Below are 26,412 nucleotides of genomic sequence, written 5' to 3' on the forward strand. Positions count from 1 at the left end.
GTTGGTTTATTCTCTGATTTTCTCTCCATCATTGTGAAGAATCAAGAATCTAAAGCTGTAAGATTTCAAACAATTCAATTAACACACATGATGTTGCAAAGGGAACTGGCAAAACAGAGTACATAGAAAGTGTACATTGTAATTGTAAATGTATGCATGAAATTGTACTAATCAATCTCAATTTCTTAGATATCCATGGATAACAGTGTGGCGTGTGTTTTCTTTTCATGCAGATAATTGGCTGTAGTCTCAAGGACCAGAAGTGGATTAGTGGGATAGACATGATGAATGGCCTTTGAAGAGACTCTTTGAGGCCCCAATGGTGATTGGCAAGATCTGTGCGCGTGTTATGAACACGACGAAACTGGGAGACAGCCACATTATTGATGAGTTCGCCCTGTTTGGTCAACACTCTGGCTTTAATCACCTAACGAGCTGAAGCTTTAATGAGAGGAGGAGGAAGAGGAGGAGGAGGAGTACAGGGGACCACGTCTTGATTGATTGTGAGACTATTTAATGCCGCGCACCACTGAGGGAGGGGGGCTCTAACCATGGAGGAACCAGGGAGGCGGGAGGGGGAAGAGAAGCATGACGCTGGGAGCCTAGAGGTCAAGATGGAGGGTGGCGTTATGCTGGGAGAGATGGTGGGATGTAAGATGAACGGTGACGAAGACATCTGCACAACTGGGCGTGGTGGGGAGTCCTCCTCATCGTCTGTCGGCGTGGATGCTATTCAGCACAAGCACCGCCCTCGGCTTATGAGCTTTGAGGAGGCGGTTGCTGGGGAAACGATGGCTCGATGCCTGGCAGATATGACCAATCGAAACAAGCAGCAGCAGTTGAGTCTCGCTCTGGGGCGGCCGCAGATGACCCACATGTTTGGTCGCTCTCTCAGTTACAACCCGGGTTTCAGTGACGCTCGTTACCAAAGGAGGAGGCGTCCCTGCACCCCTAGTCTTGGATCTGGGCAGCGCATGTTGACGATAAATCCGGCGTTAGATCGGGGAAGTAATTCACAGGAGTGTGTGAATGATAGGAGGATATTTCGACAGACTAGTGAACCCGCAATGTTGACATACCTTGGGAATGCGGGCAGGATACAGAATTTGAATCGCAGTCGCAGCAACAATACTGGCTTTTCGGCCGAGCCGGTCAACGTTGGGGTCAGTGTTAGCTGTAATTCTATCAATAAACAACGACATTCGAGCCCGCATCCTAATCGTCGTTCAGCCTCCTCAAGATGCATGTCGTACAGTGAGAGAACAAATGAGATCAATGACAATGTTCGTGATTCCAATGCTCTCCAGCATGCTCACTCTGAACCCAAGCTCCGCGACTCCCCACGACTGATTGTCGTTGATATACCATTGGAGTCTGAGGCTGGCTCCAGCCTGGACTCTGGACATACAGTGCAGGGCAATAATTCCAACACGACCAAAATTAATCACACAGAGCCAGATGGCAAAGCCTTTAATGACAATTGCAATAAGCTAATAGCTGGACCAGACCTCAAGGTTACTCGCTCTCTCTCCTTTGATGACAGCACAAATTACTCAACATCCAAACCTGAGGTAGAAGAAATCTGGACCAGGAGGGTTAATTTCAACCCAGAATATGGTGTGAATTCTTCGAAAGTCAGTGAGATGGGTCTGCCCAAAACAAAGTGCAATTTCTCCAGTGCTGTGGTCACACAGTCACACCAGCAGGATGCAATACAGGATGACAGCGGAATTGAAAATGCACCCCTAGGGGGCCAAATGGAATTGTCCAGGGATAATTCGATTTGTAGTGCTGAGAGTGGAATGAACGGAATGTACCATGATGAAGGGGAGGTGGGCGAAAGCTGTGCATACGAGCTGATGGAGCACACCACTGATAGTGAGACATGCGATAGCTCTTCTGTGGATAGTAGAAATGAGATGACTTGTGAGCGGGGATCCAGCTTTACTGGACGCAGCCGAACGATGGAGTGTCACAGTGCTCCTCTCCTACGAAAACAAGTTAGTTTTGACTTGTCCCTTACCTTTTTTGATGACGAAATTGCAAATGGTCATCCCACCCAGGGAAATGATGCAGGTACGAAGTCATCGCCGTGGTTCAAGCGTCTACGACTGCCGACACGTAGTCGCAGCGAGGGACGCATGGACACGTGTACTCTCGATGATGTCTTTGAGGAACATGAGGAGCCTCGCAAATCTGGCACCTTGCCAAGGAATATTGGATCTAGTCTCTTCAGAGAGGATCTGACCGAAGTGGACAATTCTCAGAGTAAGTTCAGTGGGGGAAAATCCAAATCAAGCACCTTGCCGGCCTCATACCGAGCTCTGCCTCACGCAAAAAGCAGCATCATGCAGCCAGACTTTTTTGTACGAAGGAGTGAAAAGTATCCCAAGCCTCGCAAGAAGGATCATGGGAAGGTCTCAATACCCAAACAGCGAGCCCACTCTGATAACAATCCCTACAGTTGCCACAAGCGAGAAAAGCGATCCTCCATCATTATGGAGGAGGAGGACTTGGAAGCCACAACAGCGCCCTCTAACAAGCGTCCCTTTTCCGGGTTACGTCGCATGCTATCGCGAGAGTCTGTTGGTGTAAAGGCTGAGAAGTCACTGAGGCGGCGGAGCAAAAGTGAGTCTGCAATGCTCCTACCACTTGGCGACTGCAAAGTGTGTGGTTTCAAGGTTGAAAGGGGAGATGAAGTTGCCATGCCAACTGCAGACATCATCCACAAATCCTGCTTCAAATGTGCCAAGTAAGTGTCAGCATTTTCTGTTAGTTGACTGTACCCCTGTCCTCTAACATCTGATTGACTCTGTAATATGTCTTAATTCATGCAATTTATTTACATTTGTGTCTTTTGTGTTACTTTTGATGATCAGAGTGAAGGGCCATTGATAAGACATGGTGGTTGAAAAGGTCAAAATGTAGGCTTTTGATGTGGTACTGTTATACTCTGAATAGGAGGCACCATTTACATTCACAGAGAAAAGTTTAAAGATAATATGTTCAGACTAAAAAGTGATGACTAAAGTGGACAGCAAGGTATTAAAAAACACTTGTTAGTATATGAGGTTAATTTCCCCTTCCAGGATACCTAATGGTTGCATTACCTTTGTCCTTCTGGCTTAAAGTTGCTTTTGATGAAAGAAATTCTTTGCTCCTGTGTTTGACTTGAAAAGTCAGTGCTTCAGGTTATGTATATGAGATCATAGTGCTAAGGTTTGAAGTTGGATTTGTGATTAGCCTATTGTTAATGAAGTCAAATGTATGATTAGGCCTTCTCTGTTCAGTGATTCAAAAGTCACATATGGGAGATGCATTGCATGAGGGAAGCCATGTTGTGGGGTGCTGATGTAAAGGAATCCATCCTTAGCTTTCTGTGGAAGAAGACTAATTTTGCCATCTTAACATGATAACAAGTTGTGCTTAAGTTTGTTTTGTTTTGTGTATTGGTTTGTTGTTGTTGTGGGTTTTTTTTTTTTTTTTTTGGGGGGGGGGGCACAATGCAGAATAGTGCATCATCCTTTATTATACCCCCGCCAAACGAAGTTTGAAGGGGGTATATTGACCGATTCGGGTTCGTTGAGGGCAGCAGACATTTTACGGCACAGGGCGCAGCCATAGTGGGTGTATCGGTGTGTATCAGCCGACCCCCCCCTGCTCTGCCCCACCCCCGGGCAACATGTTTATCACGCACTTGTAACAAAGGTTCGCGCACTAGCAAGCATTCGCGCACTCAGTACGAGACGCCTATTGGCTAACGCAGTTTTTCATTCTGCACGCGTGCTAATGTAGGGAGAGGGGTGGGGGAGTGCGGAGGGGGGGTCGGATGATACACCCAGTATGGCGCTGCCCATGCCAGAAATACACATAGCGCGTCACAGAATCGGTCAATAGGAATCAGCAGACGGTCGGGCGGTCGGGCGGTCGGTCCGTTGCAAATCTTGCGTCGCGAACTACTTCCTCAGTTTTCAACCGATTCCCATAAAACTTGGCACAGATGTGTGCCTTGGGTTGTAGATCGCGAACTCCTCCCACAGTTTTTGATCAATTTTTATGAAATTAGGTACAGATGTTCGTCTGAATATGTTAATGTGCAAGACACATATTTCCGCAGTGGCAAAAAGTGCGTTGCCATGGTAACGGCATGTTATTGGTAAAATATAGGGCAAAATGCTTCATGGCAAAACTGCTTCATCAGTGTTCTTCCAATTCTCATGGAATTCATATTGAATGTTTGTCTTAGGATATAGGTCAGCATGACACATTTCTTGACAGTGACAAAAAGTATGTTGCCATGGTAACAGCTCACATATTATGAGCCAAAATGATGGAAAATTTTGTGTTGCAAACTACTTCCTCAGTTTTTGCCCAATTTCCATGAAACTTGGTACAGATGTGTGCCTTTGGTTGTAGATGTGCAAGACGCATTTTTTGACAGTACCCAAAAGTACGTTGCCATGGTAACGGCATATTAATGGCAGAAGATCAAGGAAAGATCTTGCGGATTTAACTACTTCCTCAGTTTTTTGACCAAAGATTATGAAATGTGGCACACACCTTGATCTTGGTGGGAAGATGTGGAAGACATATTTTTCGGACGTGTCGGAAGCTGCGTTGCCATGGTAACGGCATATAAATGGCAGAAGATCAAGGAAAGATCTTGCGGATTGAACTACTTCCTCTGTATTCGACTGAAGCTCATGAAATGTGGCACACACATTGGTCTTGGTGGGAAGATGTGCAAGACATATTTTTTGGACGTGTCGGAAGCTGCGTTGCCATGGTAACGGCATATTAATGGTGGAAGATCAAGGAAAGATCTTGTGGATTGAACTACTTCCTCAGTTTTTGACAAAAGCTTATGAAATGTGGCACACACAATAGTCTTGGTGGGAAGATGTGCAAGACATATTTTTCGAACGTGTCGGAAGCTGCGTTGCCATGGTAACGGCATTTAAATGGCAGAAGATCAAGGAAAGATCATTCCTTGGGTAAGACTGTCGTCACGGGGCGGGGGTATTAATCACCTTAAGTGATATTTCTAGTTTAGATAATAACAGGGCAATAACGTAGCCCTTTTTTTTCCTTCTAAACTGGGTTAAGAATGGAGTCACAAATATGTTATAATTTTCATATTTGTAGATCCGGTTATATCATGGTGACATCCCATTAATGTTTTCTCGTTCATCTGGCACTGTGGTATGTTGGTCCTTCAAAGTTATACAGTGTGTTTAAGTGTGGAAACTTGTAAGAGAAACTGCCAGTTCAATTTTTTTTTTTACATTTTGTTGATTGCTTCAATGAGCTATCACAAAATTTGTGCAAATGTTTTGTTTTACAACCAAAGAAAAAGGCAGTCTGAACAAGAATATCACAACAAACTTTGCAGAAAAGTACCATGCATAACAGCCTGTCATCATCTGCTAATAGACTTGTCTTGCCACTTTTGGTATCATTATTGTCCAATATCAACATTTCTACATTTTATGTGTTTGGGAGCAGTTGTGTTCACAACTTGTAATCAAGAAGATGGTAAGAAAAAGAAAAGAAAACCCAAATGACTGTTTACACTAAAATTACAGTATTTTATACAAGCTGATTAATGTGCCTCCTTGCAAAAAGGATTGCAATGGCAAATGAAGTTTCAAGATTATCACTTGTTGCCAGCGCCGTACTTGTTATAAATATAAGGAGAAATTGTGAGAGGCAGACTGTACAGTAAATCTAAGGATTATTTAGCTCGTTCCTACAAGTTTTGATGCCTTGTTAACTACGTAGTCCAGTTTGACATTCACTTCTAGAAAATCATAAAAGTGGAAAAGATGGAGGATAGGAAGAAAGAGGAAGAAAAAAACCCCAGTCTGATTTCTAAGTATTGAGTCAGATGGATTTTGTCCTTAGGCCAGCAAATAAACATTGTATTTACTTGAAATGCTTTCCGTATCTGTTACCTGTTTCAGAGTTGACTCTTTTTGGGGGTAAAATTTGACTTGTTAAAGCACGCATTTCTGTGTTTGATGTTATAAATGATTGATGAATTTGTATAAGAGTTGACTTTTTTTTTTCAAATTTGACTTGTTAAAATGATGGTATAGTTTTGGTCGAGGCCTAATTTCAGGTTTCTAACATTTTTTGGTGAGATAATGAGAAACCTCTTATGAAATATGAAAGAGCATGAATTCTATGAGGAATTCAACATTTATTTGATGAAAATTGGTTTTGAAATGGTTGAGATATCCAAACAAGAGCGATTCTCATGAAGTGTTGGACCCACACTTTATTACCATCGCTTTGTTTTACTTTATTTTTGGAGGTATCAGTCATTCCAAACCCGATTTTCATCAAATGAACTTTGAATTCCTCTTAAAATGGTACGCTCTGTACTATATCATAGTGTTTTCTTAGTATCTCGCAAAAAGTTTAAGCCCAATTCTCATCTCCACCAATACTGTACCCTCCCTTTAAGCGTGCAGATGACAAATTGTCTGTGTTTGATGTTAGGAATGATTTATGAATTTATGATTTGTGAATGATCTAACCATCAGGGAATTGAACTGCGTAGCAGTAATAAAAATAGGGCAGATGGTTAGCTATTTACAATGTTTTGTATGTATACATATTTATACGCTGTATATCTTCTTTTCAAAGCAGACTTATGAACAGATGTGAGCTTGAGATCTTTACTTTTGGAGCATAGATCTATTGTGTCTTCACTAAGCCAGTCACTTGAGACTGTTGTGTTTTACTTCTATGTATGTACCTTGGTATATTATACATTTTTTTATTTAACTTGATATCAAGTTGTATTCCCATATTACTCAACAGCAGAGTTGCACAGTCTGTATATGCTCATTGGCACTCAGAAAAAAAAAATGCCCAGAAACAATTCCTTGTTAGCCGTGGTTTGATACATATAAACCACTTTATTAATTGCTCTGACTTAATTCCAGTCAGATTAGTACGGTGGTAAATGGAAGGTTTATTGCCAGTAAACACTGACAATCATCCTCCCTGCTCCTCCTGGACAGCTGCTCAGATTCATCAAGTGTTCTGTGCAACAAATCCGGCTAGACTCTGAGCATTTTGTGCATGAAGCTGTGGAGAGGAGGATGGGGCTAACTGGACAGTCAGCTGTAGAGGGCAGTATTATTGTAAGTCTCACTTTTCCACCAAGGTCCACAAATTTTGCAGGCATCCTATTTCACTACATTGAAGTTGTACTGTGTGATCTGAAACTCTCATGGTAAACTTATTGGATAAAAGGAAGTCGGGAAAATAAACTTTAAAAGCTTTTTAAAGCTTGCTGGATATATAATTCTATGTACAGACATGGCGGCAAAAGTTTGTTGTTATTTTTTTTTCTCTATGAGTTTCAGTGCAATTCAATAATAATGATTAAAGAATGAAACTGGGAATTATCATAAATGAATAAAAGCATAAATGCCCCCTCCCCCCCCCCCAAAAAAAAAGAACACAACACAAACACACACAAAACAAAACAAAACAAATACTGTATGTAGTTTTACAAGGATTTTTTTTTTTGTGATCAAACTCAATAATGTAATGCAGAGCCTATGAAAAGCAAACATACCAGCAAGTGGAAAGATTTCTTCATGTGCACCTAGCAAATTCATTACTCGGGCAAGGGTCTATGGGAAATGCGTGTTGTAGCAAAATCAACCCATCCTCAATGGGTTAGAACTTGAAACACCTAATTTCTTGTTCAGGTGACCGTTATTTGTTCTGTAGCTATCGATGCATTGTGGATACGCCTGGTGTTGTGGGTTTTCTGTGCTTTTGATAGAAATAAGTTAGGACATGAGACGCATATCACATCAGTGAGAGAGTAATGTTCCACTGTTTTCTAGGGAGAACTGTGCCAGTGCCTTTGCAGAGATTTGCTGACCCACAAAGCATTTGATGAAACATGATCAAATCTCCTAAAGACTGCCCTCTCTTGCCCAAAATACTGAAGTCGGAACAGGAAACTCTCCTGTTACACCATTGCATGAAAATAAGCAATTATTAAACAGAGACAGGTAGATAGATTGAGACAGTTCACTTGAGTGTTTTACTGTTCTTTCAGGATTGATCCTTTGCAGACAAAGACATGGTCATTTCTAAATGCTTAATTATTCATGGAGGAACCATGTAAGTTATTGATCACACAATATGCCATTAAGGGATTACACATGTTCCTACAACTCCATCCTCTTGTTGACCCAGATGGACAACAAAAGCTCAGTCAATATTTTCGGTGCCCAATTGTATTGATTGGAAGGACCTGTAGCACAGCGTGTGTTTAGCTTATTTGTTTGACAACAACTATCAGTATTTACCTGTAGATCATATGTTCTCTCAACAGAATTTTTCTTTCAAGTTGAAGTGAGTCTATGACTCCATAATACCCTGTCTGCCTTTTTCCCCCTCTTAAATCTTTGTCTTTATCTCTGCTTGTCTATCTGTCTTTCTGTCTTTGTTATTCATCAACCATCCATCAGTGTTTTATTGAAAAAGTGCTTCGATATTCCAGTTGCAACAAAGGTGTGTCCATTCAGCTGCCCCATTTTATAACTGCATCATTGTATGTCAAAAAAGCAACAGCAACTGAGTAATCACTTGTTCAGGAGCTTGTTTCACTGTTAGCATCAAAGCCAACTGATGCGGTAACCCTGCCGAACCCTCCGTCACCATGGCAACACGGCTGGGCAGTCTGAAATCCACACGGCGGGAGGCCGTTGTCTTTTCCTTCTATTCAATTGACAGGCTTGGAAAAGGCATTTGAGAGGAAAGCAAAACTCACCCAGCCAGTACAGTTTAACAGCGGCTGGAGAAGAGAGTAATGCATAGGATCCCAGGACGATTGATGCATGTTCCATTTCAACTTCCAATTCTGTATCAATCACTATTTCTTTAATTGCCATTTCAGCTCCCGTGCACAATACCCAAACACAAGTATTTTACCTCAACAATATTTATATTGTATGTGAAATGAGATTTTGTTTGTAAGTTCCAAGTGATTGCAATCAAAGCATGCCCTTGGTTCATTATTTCTAGTAAAATTTGATCACCTTTAAGCCATATGGCATGTTTGTCAAAATTGCTTTCCCCTCTTATTGCAAAAACTCTTGGGACCAATTCTTCAAAATTCCATCAACACCTTGTGTGTTGTCCATTGCTATTGGTATTAAATTTATTCGTAATTAGTGAATCATCCAATTTACAATTTAATAGATGACACTCATGTGCAAATGTAATGGATTATTCTGCCTTGCTTTCATTGATGGTAGATATGAAGCAGATGAGAACTTTTGAGATTATGTGATTATTTCTTAGTCTTGTTAAAAAAGACAAAACTGCATCACAAAAAGTCTACACGCGAACGGTGACAAACAGATACTGAGCTATGACGTAGATCCGTCATTTGCATGCCACCTATCACAGTGCATTGAGCGTTAAAGAATAATACATATTCATGATGCAATCACGCACCACAAATGCTACATTGAGCTAATGTGTTAATGAAATCTAAATAGTAATAAAGACGCGTGCACCTGTTGTCACGTCATAAATTTGCATATGCGCTCCGTCACGATCACGCGTTGACCCGATGCGACCTCGTAAGGCCAATGACATTTAGCCAATCAGTGTAGCGTATTCAAGTGAGAAGCACGCAGGGACGCGCAATTGCTTTAGTGTATGAACATATTGGTGGGTTATTCACTCGGGGCTAAACTGACATGGTTTATGAATATTGAAAAGGTACCGACGGCGAAGTTTCATGAAATTCCTCCAAACTCAGTATGAATACATGTGAGTATTTGCTGCAACTTACTAGGCAGGTGCATTTTACAAATACAACAGGTATGGCAGTAAAATAACCCTCTCAAAATGGCCTTCCTGCTCACAGTTGGCACAGCACGCCATCAATGTAAAATTGCGTGTTGTCGTAGAGCTGATTGCGTTTGAGTGAGAAATGACACCTAATTTTCAACTTGAAAGGTACCGATGTAAAATTTTCACAAAACTCTACAGATGAGGTATGTAGAGCAAGCTTGAAATCTAGATTTTCATAAAAACCAGCTGCGTTTATGCAAAAAGACATATTCTGGGAGGTATGAGTTCATAAAGTCGAGAGTCCGTGTAAATGTCCTATACCTGATTGTGCGCTCTGCGCGGTGCATTTAAAAACGCTTGTTTCCTATGGAGGATGTCACCACACTTTTTGTAATGGTGTGACATATTGTTGAGGACACACACGCACACACACATACACAAAGGAAAACACAGTTAAACCCTTCTACTGATAGATATGAGGTCATATCTGTCCTAAACACAAATTACCTTTTGGAATGTTCTGTACATAGCATAAAAGGAGTTTGAATCTTTCATGATGCATGATCAGTGACCAATGACTCATCCTTGCAGTTGTTTCAAAACTGGATATCAATCCATATGAATATTTGAATGTGAGACCCCACCCCACTTCATTGGGTTGACATAGCACCTGTAGACTTGCAAATAGCTGCCTGTGATATTTACCTGTACTAACCACACCATGGTGTGTCCTTTCATTAATTGAAAATAGCATTATCAAACCACACCACAGACAGTGGGCTCTTATTTAGACTTGTATGCTATGAATCTAGTCATCTAGAAAGCCTTACCTCCCAGTCAAATAACATTTAAAAAGTTTGTACCTTTGTTAGATCAACTGGAAAAACAGAAAAAAAAAAATAACTGGATAATATAACAATGCAAGATATCTTGAATACTTGAGGTTGAAAATTATTTTAGTGGAGCCTCCATGTCACATGCAGGACAATTAAAAAGAATGTTTCCATATCAGTTTGTGCAATCAGGCCACTTTCCCAGATGAACATGTTGCATCCCAATGGGCAACATAAAGTAGAGGATTATGAGGGAAACAATCCTAAGAGAGTGATGGAGAGGTACACAAATCCTCTTGTTGGCCCTCAAAGGGTGCAGTAGGAGGGTAGCTTGGTTAGCCTGTGTTTTCCATACATCATCTTAAGCTCACTTCTTCAATAAGTTTGTTAGTAAACACAAGTGCCAGTGTTTGTAGATCCTGTTCCTTCCAGAAAAAGGAAACTCCCATTGATTTTGTTTAAAGGGACATGGAAAGGTATTGATCCCATAATATTGATTGGTCAAGAGTGGTTATCACCTTGTCCACTCTCAGTATGCTATTTTTCCTTCTTTTTCTCTCTCTTTCTCATATTTAACTTTCTGTTTCTGCCTATCACTCATGTATTTTTGTATTCAGTCATTTATTCATCTTTTTGTCTGTCCTTCCATTTATTTGTACAAAGCTGTAGCTTACTTACAACTGGCTTTACAGCAATCATTTCTGTGCTTTTATTTTTATGCCTCCGCCACGAAGTGTCGCCGGAGGCATTATGATTTCGGGTTGTCCGTCCGTCCGTCCGTCCTTCCGTCCGTCCGTCCGTAATCAATTTTGTGGACAGCGTATCTAAAAAACTGTTAGAGGTATCCTAATGAAACTTGGCATGTATATGTATGAGTGGGCGAAGTTGTTCCTATCAACTTTTGGGCGCACATGCTCAAGGTCAAAGGTCAAAAGGTCAAGGTCAAATGCTCAAAATTTCACTATTTCCCCTATATCTATGCATTGTCTGGAGGTATTTTCTTGAAACTTGGTGTATACATGAACTACCAAATAAAGATTCCCCAGAGAGTGCTTGGGGTCATGAGGTCAAAGGTCAAGGGTCAAAGGTCAAGTGCAAAAGGTTAAAATTTTACTTTTTTCTCCATATCTCAAATATTTCAAGGTATCTTCATGGAACTTAGTACATATACATGTACTGACTGGCAGTGATCACATAGGAAATTTAGGGGTCATGGGTCAAAGGTCAGGGGGTGAAAGGTCAAGGTCAACTCTTCAAATTGTCATTATTTCTTGCTCATCTAAGCAATACCTGCAGGATTTTTTCTTGAAACTTAGTGTATGCATATATTACCCAATACAGATTCTCTTGGAAGTTTCTTGCCTAAAGGTCAAAGGCCAAAAGGTCAAAGGTCAAGTGAACATGCTAAATTTCACTTTCTCTTTTTAAAAACTTATAAAAGGGTCAAAAGTTGGGTACAAATCCTCAAATCCCCAAATACCTGCACTCTTTAAATAGACCGTATTGCCATTCATCCAAATAAACCTAGTTCAAGGATAGTGAACACTCAAAGCATTTGTGACAAACCTGTCATTTTAATATTTTGCCAGTTATGTGAAGCTGTCATCACACTATAGACCTATTCGGAGAACCATTCAATTCAATTCAATTCATTTCATTTTCATACTTCTCATTTATGAACATTACAACAGAAACCAGACAAGTTCTTTTACCTTGTGAACAATGTGCAGAAAACAAACAATATACATGGTGATAACACAGTAATTACATGTAATGATAACTGGTCAAAATCGAAATCGAAATGGGGTTGATCAAAGAGAAGTATGACGGGACCTACATGAAAGCTAGCTTGTTTGGCTGTAAGCCCCGAGTAATCAGTGTTTGTGAAAAAGAAACGGAGAACGGATAGAAGACCAGAATGATGATGTAAGGTTGCCAAATTTTATGTAATAAAAAAGAAGAAGAAAAAGAAGTAGAAGAAAAACAAACAAACTATACATTAATATGAACTTACTGTGACCGAGCCATCATTATTATACAGCCTACTTTGGTGTATATACTATAAACTATTGTTGCATTAAAACTTTCACAGGATATGATCAGTAAGACACAAAAAGTAACATGTACAACTATTAAGCCATTTGGTGCCTGTCGTCAAGCTCTACATAGAAGGTTAGAGAGGGGCAGAGGGAAAGAGGAAGAGAGGGAAACGAAGTAGAGTGTGGAAATGCTAATGATGAATTCAGAGAGCCCGATGGCAAGACCCTAAATGGAATCTGTAACGTGTTGACAAAATGTTTGATTGGACAATAACATACCACAGTATTACATAAGACATTACGACTGTTCAGTGTCTGCAAAATATGCACTCAATAAAAACTCTTTTAATTTACGTTTAAAGGAATATAAAGACGAGCAGCTTGTTATTTCGGGGGAGAGGTCATTCCAGTATCTAGGGCCCGTATACATTATTGTTTTTTTAGCGAAAATTGTTCGAGTACGTGGAAGGTGAAATGCGTCACTTTGGCGGGTAGGATAATTATGAATCAAATAGTTTTTTCTGAACATGCTAGTAAAAACATCCGGTAACTCGTTGGCAGAAAATTTGTACATAAATATGCTGACGTTGTAACTGAACAGATCTGATATTTTCAGTATTTTATTTTTCAAAAATAAATCATTCGTGTGGGACAAATATCTGACATGGTTGATATTTCTGATGGCACGTTTTTGAATACGGAACAGTATATCAAGAAGATTTCTAGTTGCATTCCCCCACACAAGAATACCATAATTAAGGTATGGAGTAATCAAAGTAGAATAAAGATTAAGCAGAATTTGACTTGGAAAAACACTCTTAAGTTTATTAAGAACACCCGTATTTTTAGAAAGAATATTACTTAAATAACTAACGTGGGATTTCCAAGATAAATCACTATCAATAAAAAGCCCTAAAAATTTTATACTACTGACTTGATTTAATTCAGTTTCATTAAACTTAATATGAAAAGGAAGGGTTTTAAGACTATTGCTAAAAAGCATACAATGAGTTTTATCAATATTAAGTGACAATTTGTTGGCGTATATCCAAGATTGCACATATTGCGTATATATCCAACCATGCATTATGGCGGAGGCATACCAGTCGCCACAGCGACATTTCTAGTTCTTCATTTCATTCAAAAGTTCAATCAGCCAGTAGAGACATATGGAGCCATTTGGAAGTTTTGTCGGGATTTTGGAAATTCAATTGAAATGAATTGAATTTGATTTATTTGTCATATTTCATAACAATCCAAATTACATTTCACTGTACAAAGATATTATGAAAATCAGGAAATTATAATTTGAAACATGAAAATGTATAACTACCAAATTTAACTCTTTATGTGCCATGGTGGAAACCCCCCATGTGCCACATTATTCTGAGACACCTCTAGTCATGCGTTGGCAAGCATTCTGTTTTTCCCCAAATCTATAAAACTTTTTGGATGGATGGATTTCTGATAAGCTGGACATGTAGTGAGCAAACTTGTAAAGGAAATGTCAAGTTTTACTTTGATGTAGGGACCTAAATTGTATGACAAAACTATGATTGTTTTTCTTTCAAATGACCAGTAGGCCTATAGGCCCTTAGCTACATTATTGTAAAGGCATGACTTTTGCACACAAAACAGTGATAGAAACGAATAAAATAGAATAGAATAGAATTTATACGGAAATTGAGTAAGCAACACTGCTTGTGAGTAAATCACCACATTGTATGCAAGCTATGTGTGAGAGGAATGGAATGGGGAGAAACGCTTTCATTGTACTGTGGCGTTTGGTGATATATTGATCGGTTTGGGCGGATTTGTGTGTTTGAGCAGAATATGCGAAGTTGGCACGCCGGCGTGCGAATGTGGCACATAAAGAGTTAATGCAATGACATAAGAGTGAATGGGTAGCATACGGCTATTTCAAAGAAATTATGACTAAGGCTCAGGGCCATTATGAATAAGTTTGTTTAATATGATAGAACCAACTAAGAGCAATGCTTGTAAGTACTAGTCAGTTCCTACACCGTGGACGAGTAGTATATGATCTATATTTAATTCTCACAAGTTCCATTAATTCACAAACATGAAATACTGTATAAGCCATATATTTTGCAAGGTTTTTATTAACCCGTTCCTTACGGGAACCTGGTTTACCAGGTTCCCGTGTGAGCAACTGATATACGGGAACCTGGTTTACCAGGTTCCCAAAATGAAGACAAGGGTGCCTGCTTCAGTGGCCTAAATTCATGTTTCTTTGTGTTAAAATGCTCAGAAAAGTGGGTTTGATAAAAAGATCAGTTTATTCTATCAGGATTTGTTCTCCTGCTGTTAAAAAAAGGGGGTTTTACAGTATTATGTACCTTTTCCTGATTTAGTTTTTTGCTTGTTCTGCTGTAAACTCGTACGAACATGTACATAATGATCAAGGCTGAGATCAGTTAGAAATGCGGGTTCGCTGACCCCAGTCACCTCATTCAGGTACCTGGTTTTGTGTAGAACAAAAGATTCTGAGAGCTCATCAGCGCACGCTCTATTCATACCTCGCACCCAATCGATATTTCCATTGTTCACGGGCACATGTACTTGACCGTAGAAAGGGGTACACAATGAACCGCTTGACTGCCTTCACACAGGTGGATTACCAACCTGTGTGCCTCTCTGTCGACGGGCGAAAAGAATCTCGTTTGGGGGCATTTAAGGCACTCAGAGAATTGCGGGAGGAACGGGTTAATGTGAATTTTGCTAGTCATGTGCTACGAACGCTGTAGTTATTATTATTATTATTATTCGCAAATTTAAAAACACTCAAAAATATGAACTCTCATCGCAACTGTGGTAATGTGATGTACCCTCATACATTTCTCTATTTAGTACTGTACTACACACTGGCAAATTTACCCACTTACAAAATTGTTGGGAAGTCCCGATTCATGAAAAATTAGACTTGATAAGTATATGGCCGTATACAGTAATACAAAGAGAATTAAAGAAATATTTTCCAAGAATATGTTATCAAAAAAAATATTGAGCAAAAATTAAGCAAAATATACATTCCAAAATGCTGCTGAAGTACTTACATCACATACATGCACACACAGGAGGTTTAGAACTACTTAAAATACATTTGATAAACTAAGTAAAAATAGCATATCACAAACATGTCTTTCAAAAAAAAATGTGGCTTCACTCTCACATTTGTGTCTTCCAATGTGCCTGTGTAGCCTAGTCTGTGTATGCATATTACATAGGTACATTTGTAAATGTCCATTGGTTGAGATGTGCATATTTATGTGTTTCTGTTTTGCATAATTCATATCTGCAAATATTTGCACACAACTTCCCAAGACCTCATACTCATGATTGTGTGTTTTACGAGGGCACAAAATATGCCGACCCATATACCATGCTATGAAGCTGGGCGGTTCATCTGATCTTTTTGGCAGACGGGGGGTGGTGGTGATGCTGCCCAGAAATCAGCCTTGTCAATATGCCCTACACTTGATGAACAAAGATGAGTAGATGAGATTGGAAACTGGAAGGGGGAAAAAAAGAGAACACAAGAAGTAGTGAGAGAAGGTGTGGAAAGGAGGAAGATGTCAGCTTCTTGTCTCCAAGCTTGATCCATAAAAGCAGCGATGCCGGTGGTGGTGGAGCAAGGAAAGGATCTGTGGAAGTGCAGATGAACCGCTCTGCATCAAGTTTGACCTTTTGTGCAAGACGGGCAGGAAAGGTTCATTCGCGGCGCAGAAATGTATGATGGATGCAGTCCACGGTATACCAGAACTGTGGTATCACATTGTCATTACAAATGGAACATGGTGGGGGGAGTGGGGAGGTGGAGGGGGGGGGGGGGGGGGGGGGTGGGGGGGAGGGGGGACATAGGAGCCTGAACTGTGGAGAGTAGTCATTCATGCAGCTTGTTTGCAATGACGATATGTAGATGTGGGTGGGTTTTTTTCTACTGAAGTTTACAATATTGCAGCTTTGTGTATCTGCCGTCATTATGTTTTCCTGTGACCTATCATTATCAAGTGATTAGATTGTTGTTTTTTCTTTCCATTCCTTTTGTCTGTCAAAAGTGGGAGCCATATTTCCTGCTAAGCATGTATGAATGTGGCGATATGGGTGACAGTCCTGATTCTCTACCACATAGGTGTTGAGAAAGTGCTGACGTTTCTGTACTGTAATCATGACTCCGTTCACACATGGCTGTACTTTCAGATGATGGAGTGGAGGTTCTCTAAAATAGCACCAGCAAAAGTGAAGAAGACAGGCTCTAGTTTCATAACTTTGACAGACTTCAACTTTTCTCTGTGGGAGTATCATTATTACCTAACTCGTGAACTGGGATCTGTTGCACCCAGATTTTTCCTTCTCTTTTCTTTTCCAAAAGTGCCATAACCCTTTTTGGCTGAGATGTGTCATGCAGGGCACAACTCTCCTTACGTCAGTCTGCTTCCTAAACCCTGTCTCCTTGAATGCAAATGGTCTGAGAGGATGTTGTTTTATAGGCAGCAGGCATCTTGCACACAATCATTACATTTCCTAATCCATCTTTGTTGCCATGGTGATATCCATGGAAAAAAAAAGTTGTTTGTAAAGTACATGCATTTATTTTTCATTATATTCAGAAATAATTGCTACCGTGCTTTGGGTTTTAATAATAAAAGGCTACAAGATAAAAGTTAAACTAAAGATGCTAAAGCAATTATGCTGGATAATATTCCAGCCTTGTTGTTGATAGCAGCATATAAGTCATAAAATCAATTTATACCAGAAAGGACATTTCAATCAGACATGAACTATCAAATGACCATCAGTAAACGAGAGGGCATAAGTTGAGCAACTCAATTTCTAAGACTATCTACTTTCGTAACTATTCATCCATGTATGAAATCAGGCACTCAGAGACAAAAAATGAATGGTGATACTTTTTGTTTCAATGCCTGTACCAAAAAATTATGTGGTACTCTTTGAATTACATGGATTTATTTAGTATTTTTCTGTATGTCAATCAGCACTCTTTCTGTGAATGCCTGAGAGAGAAGGGCTCTACATATTTTTTTTAATGAATAATTTGTTTGCTTTCTGTTTTGATCAAGACTACATTCAAATATCCGTATATAGTCCTATGAGAGTAGTTCATAGATGTTTGCATACATCAAGTATGTCAAATCTTCTCCTTCCATTTTGAGAGCTTTAGTGAACACATTCATTTATCTTGTCAATGTCAACAGTGTAGGTACTTTGTGCTTAGAAAATACCAATCACTTGTAGAGCAAATCTTTTAGCGCACACTTGCAGTGAGTGGTTGACTGGGTGTGAGAGAAGTTACTAAGAATAAAACTGAATTGAGTGTTGAAATTGATATTGTAATTCATAATGATTGCAGAAAGTGAAAAAATAAATAGTGTTTGAGCAATCAACATTGAGCAGGATTGAAAACTTAGGTGATGTATTGCAGGAGTAGGATAGCTTATTTCAACAGATGCTACACTAATCAGGTGCTGATTGCTTTAACTGTGGTAAAATGTACATTTTGATTTCTGAGGTGGTTGTGACCATTTGACTCATTTTGCAATCTTGAGAGCATATTCTGACGTGATATTACTAGAATATATAGTAAATGTTTTCATTCTGTTACAAATATAGAAATCTATGACTTTCTTAAGGTTCTGAAGGAACCCAAAGCCTTTCACCATATGGTCCCAGAAATTAAACAGTTTGAGCTTTTCAATCAAAGACAGAGGCTGACACAGAGTAGCTGAAAGTGATACTTCTGCAAGCTGCAAAGGCTTGTCATATAAGATTGTGAATTTATCCCGTTGAGAACGGGCTAATTTTGCGACAACACGCATTTCCCATAGACACTTGCCCAAGTATACTTGGGACTCGTCCTTTTATAGTAAGAAGAATAAAGACACAGTGTTGTCTATTGTTATGAAAAGGGGGCTGTAGATTTCACATTATGCATATTATTTCATTCAGAGAAGCAATTCTAATAAATATTAGATTGAGAAAAGCATAGAATAACCCTGCATTAGCATATGTCACCAAAGCAATTATGATAGCAACACAAGGGGCACAATTTGCCAGACATAATTGGGTCTGGAGGTAGATTGTATGATTGCACAACAAAGGCCTGCTCCAATATTATTTGTAGCTCTCTTGGTAATCAAATGGTGTATTTAATCTCCCAATTATCCAGCAAATCAAATCTTAGGCTGATGGGTTGTGACATTAACTCCCATCGTCTCTCGTTTGGGCACGGCAATCACAGCCCTAGGGGAATAGCTTTGTCGGGGGTAAAGGGGCAATTAAACCAAACACCGCCCGCTCCACTCCGTGCTGCTTGTCCGAAATGAGAGATCAACTGTTGATCGTACTGGGGCGCAGGGTAAAGGATGGTTTTGCACGGAATGCCTCTACAGGGTATATGTTTAACGATTGACTCCTAGCTGTGTTTAGATTTATAAGGGGATGGGAGACATGTGAGATACCAACATACTTGAGAAGGTTACTATAGTAACAACTACTTTTATTGCATGTTACAGGAAATTGACCCATTACTTGCAGGAATGCAGTGAGTCTGGTGTTAAGTTTATAGAAATACTAGTCTTGTCAAGAAAATGTGTTAAATTACAGTTAAATCGTGCCTGTTTGAATACATCAATGTCTGTGTGTATGTGTGTGTGTGTGTGTGTGTTGTTTTTCAAGGACAGGGTCAGAGAAGTGTATTACAACTGTTGAATACAATAATTTAGTGATATCAAACTGACTATAACCATTACTATTTCAAGATTAGCGAAAGCTCCTAAGTTTGTGTGTAATTCTTCCCAAGATGAATGTAGACTTCCTAAGATCTTATGAAAACATGCAAGTGTTCACCTAATGACGTTCATAGTAATCTATAGATCAGCAGTCTTTGGAAGACAATTGCCCTCTGTCCAAACGGACAAGATTTGGCTGCAAATTTAAACATCAAAATTATATGTTTGACTGGGCATCAACAGCTGTTGCTCAGTTCTCACTTTTGAATTGATTTTTATGACCAATAGCATGAAATATAAAGTTTGCTCAGTATTTTATCAGTGGCCTCATATTTCTTCTTCTAATCTCATTCATTTGTTTGCAAGGGGTTAGATTAGTTTAATTTTTACATTCTTTCACTGTGCCAGCTTAATTTGACATATATAAGTTAGATCAATGTCACATTGTCCACTCTCAAACTGAAATTCTTTGGTATTTTGTAAGAAGAAATGAACTTCTCAGTAGTAAAGCCCGTATCTTTTCTAGGTCACTATACATCTCTAGTGAATGGTAGATGTAGATTGTTTGAGGAGTGTAGAGTGTATAAAAAGAACTCATTTTGCAAGAGTTGAATGGAGGCTTGAAAGCTGAGAGCACAAGGCAAATGTCAAATCCATGGTATTGATGTTTACTGCAACTTAAACTAGAACTAGATTTTTGTGCCAGAAAAGAGTCCCCCCCCCTCCTTTATTTAAATACTTTCATTCATTCATACTGACATTGATGAGAGCAGAGCAGTGTGTAGTCGGCATCTTGTGTCGATGCAATGAGTGAAAAAGGCAAAGACCGCAGCCTCACAAAGTGTCTTACATATCTGATTTGTGTGGCGTGTGATTGAGACAAAGACATGACGACAAAGTGTGTGGTATTTTTGCGACAGAGGCATCGTGGTGACAATTTATCCAGCATGTTTGTGTGGGCGTCTGAAGAGGGCTAGCATTGGATAACAGGTAGCTAGTGGTCTTTTGATTGCGTCTCGCTTTCAGGAGAAAAATATCAGCTGTCTGTTGGATTCTGTCAGTTTGCTGCCTTTCCTTCTTACCACTTCTTTCATAGATCACGCTCAACTGCCAGGTCGTGAGAGGAAAATGTACCTCTTTTGCCCACATCCAAAAACATCTTGTAGCTATCTTTTGAAGATAGCAACTCATATTTGAGTGCAAATGACACACTTTGGCCATATGTCAGTTTGAAAGGACTGTATTGCTTATAGGAGTTGAATGCTTTAAGTGCTTTTACTGCCAGAATTGGAAGGTTTCTTCACAATTGAAGATCCATCCAGAGAGAGAACAGAAGTGAGTTTTCAGGGAAGTAAGACATCGGTGGAAAGATTTTTTGCTTCAGTGAGAGAAAGAATCTTTTTTGGGGAAATGTAAATAAACCATGTGGCCCTGGCACACACTTCTGGCAGTGTTTGATTCCTTTCACTGTCCGACTTTGTTTCAATCACCCCCCACCCCCACCATCATCTACCTTTCTGTGGTAGTAGAGTGAAAGTGGAAGAGTTGCACTGTGGAAAGAAGCAAGGTTTGTCTAATATCAGGTGACGGTTCAGCATTCTTCTCCACCAACATTTAGAAATGCACACTGTGGAATTCGGCTCTCAAGGGCGGGTGCAATTTCCTGTCAAACAAAATGGTGGAAGAAATCAAATCTGGCAGTAATTTTCAGCTCCTCTTCCTCTTCCCAAGCTGTGGGAGCTCCTGGAGAGATTGTCCTCTGGAAGTTCCTCAGTGGAAGAGAGAAAGGTTGAGAAATGCATACTAGAGATCCAGCCAAGAATGTAGGGCAGCGTAGTGCCGAAGGAATGATCGTAGATAGTGGTATGTAGTACACCATTAATTATCACAAATGACCCTTGGTGCACTTGTTCAAAGACATCTATACCATTTCTCTGGTTCCCCAGTGAACCCTTTTGTATGTATTCAAGACTTTATTTATTACTGTCCTAGAAATATGCATTATGAATGTTAATGATCTTTTCTATACCTCTTTCAATCAACTGTTTTGTAACATTTGTTTAGTGAAAGACAGGCTGTGTATATTCAGTTCTTGCAAGAAATGTTGAAGACATTTAAAGGGCTAAAGGTTCCTTTTTCTAATGCATTTTGCTACAATCATTTCAGTTTTTCTTTCAACGAATTATGGCAATCTAACAAATTAAGTGCAGAGTGTGAAACAAAGTTAAGAGGCTGCTGGAGTCATTGAACGAGATACACGGAGATGGAGACGGAGCACTTCAGATGGTTACAGGTGAGGAGACGATGAGGGGTGAGTTACCATGGAGATGTGGCTGTTGGGAAGCAAGACACAGGGAGAGGGGTAGAGAGAGATGTAGGAATAGAGAGAGAGAGAGAGAGATAGATGGATAGATAGATAGACAGAGAGAGAGAGAGAGGGAGCAACAGAGAAGAACAGACATACCCACCTGCCAACATTCAGGGAGCAGAAAGAGGTGTTGAAAGAAGGTGATGCAGGCATGAATCACATCAGAGGGGTACATCTTATCTTTCTTCACCTTGCAGTGTTACGAGAACACAACAATAAGTAAATGCCATCTATCTCTGTTAGAAACAATCAGACATGATTGCAGAGTTTGAATTCTTTGGCCCACTTTCGTTGTTGGTGAAATATTCGAACTCAAGCAAGAAGCACGTCAGTTAGGTGGAAGCTGAATCTGAGAAGCAAAGTAGGTTAAAGTTTTGTGCATACTCTAAAATGAGATATTACAACTTTCAGTTAACTGCAGCCATTAATAAAAAACAACTGACGAGTGAAGTAAACAGGCAGACATCTATTGAATTAATGTGACATCAGCAATGTTTAGCAAATTAAGGTTATTACTTTTAGCTATGGTAGCATGTGCCATCCTCAAGCCCACCCCTCTCCCCCCCCCAAAAAAAAAAGAGAAGAAAAGTAAATATTCACCCATATTGCACTGATCCAATCAACATTCTTTAAAAACACTCCTACTTTTCCCTGCTGCGCTGTCACCTGTCTGCAACATTTAATTCCGACATCGATCCTTTCTCGGAGCAATTGATTAACTCTGTAAAGCCAATGTGGGCAGCTGAATTAGCCAAGGAGCTTTCTAGCAGTCATTCAATCAGTGCGAAGAAGAAAAATGGGGCACAGTGATGGAGGAGGACTCTTTATCTCCTGAGTACGATAAGACGGCCTGTCTCTTCCATCTACCTCAGAACACTTCAGCTCCATTCCTGTTTACCATTCATCAAGGGATATTGTCCTGTGGGATAAGCCGGTGCTAAACAATGGAATGATTGAGTAACACCCAAACAAGTCTCAATCAGCCCACTTCCATCACTGCAAAGATCCTCTAATCAAGACTAGATTTACAGCTTAATGGTCTCTCTGTACCACGAGGAATAACACGTAATACTCTCTTTCCGTATATCCCCAGCATGATTTTCACATTTGTGGGCAGATTGAGACGGCGATGCGAAAATTTGGGCATCTCATATTCAGTGGTGATATGGATAATGCAAAGTCCTTTATAGTGACATCACAAACATATTTGTAAACAATGTTACAATATTACCAACACTGATTCCCTGCGAAAAGCCACTTTTTAGTGCTGCTTTTCTTTTCTTTTCTTTCTTTTTTTTTCTGCTTGAGGTTTTGTGGCTGTGAGAAATCTATCAGTATTGTGTATGTCATGGATTGAGGACAGATTGAGACAGTAGTGTGTTTTTGTTTTTGTTTTCCAGGAAACTCATTTCTGCATGATATCAAATGTATGACAATATTTTCTCTTTTGATTTATGGTATCTCTTGTGAGACTGTGAAATTTCATGGATTTCTTTGGGGTAGTAACACTTTGATTTGCTTAGTCAATTATGTCTGCATTTAAATTCACACTCTTGTGTGTTTTAGTGCCAGGAGTGTTGTAATGGTTTCAAAATGATGCCTGCCATGGTGACATCCATATTCAAGTATTACACGTCGGTTACACTCTACACACAAGACAGAACAGATACACTATTTAATTCACTTCCCTACTCTTTATAATGGAGTATAAAGTGTTACACATTGGTTACACTTTGCCCTCAAGACAGAACAACTACACTACATCTGGAGGCAAATTCTCTGTCACTACACCTAAAGGTTAACTCTATTGAGTAGGGTTAAGATGAGCTCATGTGATGACAATGTCATAGTATCCAAAGAAAACTAAAACCTGTAACTCTTGTACAGGCTACACTTGAAAAGTTTGGATCACAATGCCTGTTGGTGTTGATCCAAACAACTGAAATGCCAAGCTCAAGATTTCCTTCCAGCTGGAAAAGTATGTCACATGACATGAAAGTTCATCTACAAATTTGCATCTGCTTAAAAGTATCAAAATCTGTGAAACTGGGATAGAAATGTCTTGTCAGCATTGTGGTACCTTTTTTTTCTAAGTGGAGGAGGATCATTTTCAGACAAGAAATGTAACAAAAATGTTATGTTGATATGTATTAATTGCTTGTCTCTTTGAGAAAGATGACATGTAAACCGATTTCTTTTAGTGGTTTAGAATGTGAAGTTTCACTGTTTGCACACACTCTTTGAGGCTGCCACTCAGAGCACTTAAGAACAGCTGGGTAATGAACTTTGGTCAACTGCCCCACCTACCTACATGTAGCTTTGTTTGTACAGTTAAGTGAGAGGGGCATGAAATGAAAACATCATTGTGAAGTTGTTTGTCAGATAACTGTCATGTTAAAGGTAGATAACTACCTAGCTGTATACAATGTACAACAATCATGGGAATGTATTGAATATAGAGTGAAAAGATCAACATTTCTTTGTGCTAAACAATTGATGTTTGATTGAGGCCATTTGAGACTATCTATTTGGCAAAGTAAAACATGAAAGAATTCATATCAACAGTTACAATTCATCACACAGAAATAACAAAGTAATCAAATATTGCTTTATTAAACACAATTAGAAGTACAAGCTTAGTATCCCTAAGCAGTTGTGGGCTGTGCAATTGCATACAGATATTAGAACAGGTTTCTTAACCCATTGAGGACGGACTGATTTTGCTACAACACGCATTTCCCATAGACCCTTGCCCAAGTATACTCGGGACTCGTCCTCAATGAGTTAAAGGGATGGTACAGTTTCGGTTGACATGGGGCTTCAGGTTTCCAATGTTTTTGATAATGATTTTTTTTAGATAATGAGAAACCTCTTATGAAATATGAAATAGCATATAATTCTAAGAGAAAGTTTATTTGATGAGAATTGGTTTTGAAATGACTGAGATATCCAAAACAAAGCGATCCTTATAAAAGGTGAGACCCACCTTGAACAGAATTGCTTTGTTTTCCTTTGTTTTTGGATATCTCAGCCACTTCAAAACCAAATTTTGTCAAATACAGTCTGAATTCCTGTTAGAATTATATACTTTGCAACATTTCATAAAGTGGTTTCAAGTATCTCATAAAAAGTTAAAAGCTGAATTATCACCTCAACCGAAACTTTCCCATCCCTTTAAAGTACTTCTCAGGAGGAGCTTGCTTGAAAGGCAGTGGAAGGGCATTCTGTACGAAACCAACGTGTTTAGAATTCATCACATGAGTAAAACGATATGTATTCTCATTATCAAATCACAAATAAGGAACACGTTTCTTTTTTTTTTCTGTTTTGCTGCATAAATTGTATTCTGCTTGTAATTGAGAAGACAAAGAACCAGAGGCCTTACTTAGGTGACTAGATCTGGCTCAAATGCGTCATGTTACCTTGTTGACAACAAATCCTGGACTTGTATGAATTAATTAAAAATTCAGTGTAAAAATAACGTATGGTGTTTCTGAAAGCTCAAAAGAGACTTGGCTCAGTGTACATGCTGACCATAATCATGGTTACTATGGTGATATGCATCCAAATAGGATTTTTTTTTTTTTTGCTACTGTAATGTAGCTTATCAAGTTGTGAAAACCTAATTGAAACAAAGACTGTATGTGTCAGGTTGCCATAGGTACTGAATAAGCTGTTATTTTCGCGAATGGGGAGGTCACGGACATTTTCGCGAGATGTTGTTTTCGCGATTTGACACCGAGGCTTATGGTAAGCGTAGCCTAGTGTACGGTGACATTTTTGCATGTTGTGAGATTTGCAGTCTGGCAGTGATTGCGAAATACATGAAAATTAAATCCTCGTGAAAGAAAAAACTTATGCAGTAGCAGAGCCATTTTGAGCGTGTAGGAAAGGGAAGATGCCTGATTGTTAGCCTGACACAGTTTAATCATAGCTTCAAACTAAACCATGCCACAGAGCATGATGCCACTAGAATCTGTCACCAGACCGAAATACAACCTGAAACATCACCAGAGCTGATAATTTTTTGAGAGATGGGTTGAATTGTAGCCATTACTCCATCTATTTAACTTAATAGCTGGGTGCAGTAGAGTGCCATAATGACAGCTTAGGTGACAGCAGGTAATAGTAGAGGAGAATATGACAAAAAGTGTGATTTGATAACAAAGAAAGAGACCTCTAACAAATCAATCCTGCCACTCATCTTTTGCCATCCTTATCCAAGGATAGAGGGTTGAATAATCCACGACAACTAAACCAGCCATTTTTGTATTATGTAAATTGTACAGAATTTTATGTAAGGATTGATGTTGTGCTTTTATATTCTATATATTCTTGTCTGGCATATAATACACTTTGTACATGCCATTAAATCAGTGTTGGTTTTCTCTTTTCCCCATCTTGATTGTTTCATATACAAAAAGTGCAGATTTTTCCATCTCAAGCTCTCAAGAAAGAATTACATTATGTAACATTGCCATTAGCTTCACAGGTGGCCTCAGTGATGTTAATCTGTGTGTATGTGCAAATGCGTCATTCCTGAGCCATGATTAAATCCCCAT

General features: G+C 39.4%; 2 protein-coding genes and 1 long non-coding RNA gene across 3 annotated transcripts in view; all 3 read left to right on the forward strand.

The window, feature by feature from the left end:
- Positions 1–643, forward strand: part of LOC139711142 (uncharacterized) — a 108,204-nt gene extending 107,561 nt beyond the window's left edge. The window contains exon 4 of the long non-coding RNA XR_011709497.1: positions 234–643. This is a non-coding gene — a long non-coding RNA (uncharacterized lncRNA). The remainder of the gene's footprint in view (positions 1–233) is intronic.
- LOC139710993 (uncharacterized) lies at positions 642–2,756 on the forward strand. The gene has a single exon (XM_071622912.1). The coding sequence runs from the start codon at positions 642–644 to the stop codon at positions 2,754–2,756; it is 2,115 nt and encodes a 704-aa protein (XP_071479013.1).
- Positions 2,729–26,412, forward strand: part of LOC139711089 (rap1 GTPase-activating protein 1-like) — a 295,166-nt gene continuing 271,482 nt past the window's right edge. Inside the window, exon 1 of the mRNA XM_071623028.1 lies at positions 2,729–2,752. The gene's annotated coding sequence lies outside the window, so the exon portion shown is untranslated. The remainder of the gene's footprint in view (positions 2,753–26,412) is intronic.

The sequence above is a fragment of the Diadema antillarum genome, unplaced genomic scaffold, assembly GCF_040938485.1.
Source record: "Diadema antillarum isolate AM-2024a unplaced genomic scaffold, OU_Dant_1.0 scf00000039, whole genome shotgun sequence".
NCBI lineage: Eukaryota > Metazoa > Echinodermata > Echinoidea > Diadematoida > Diadematidae > Diadema > Diadema antillarum.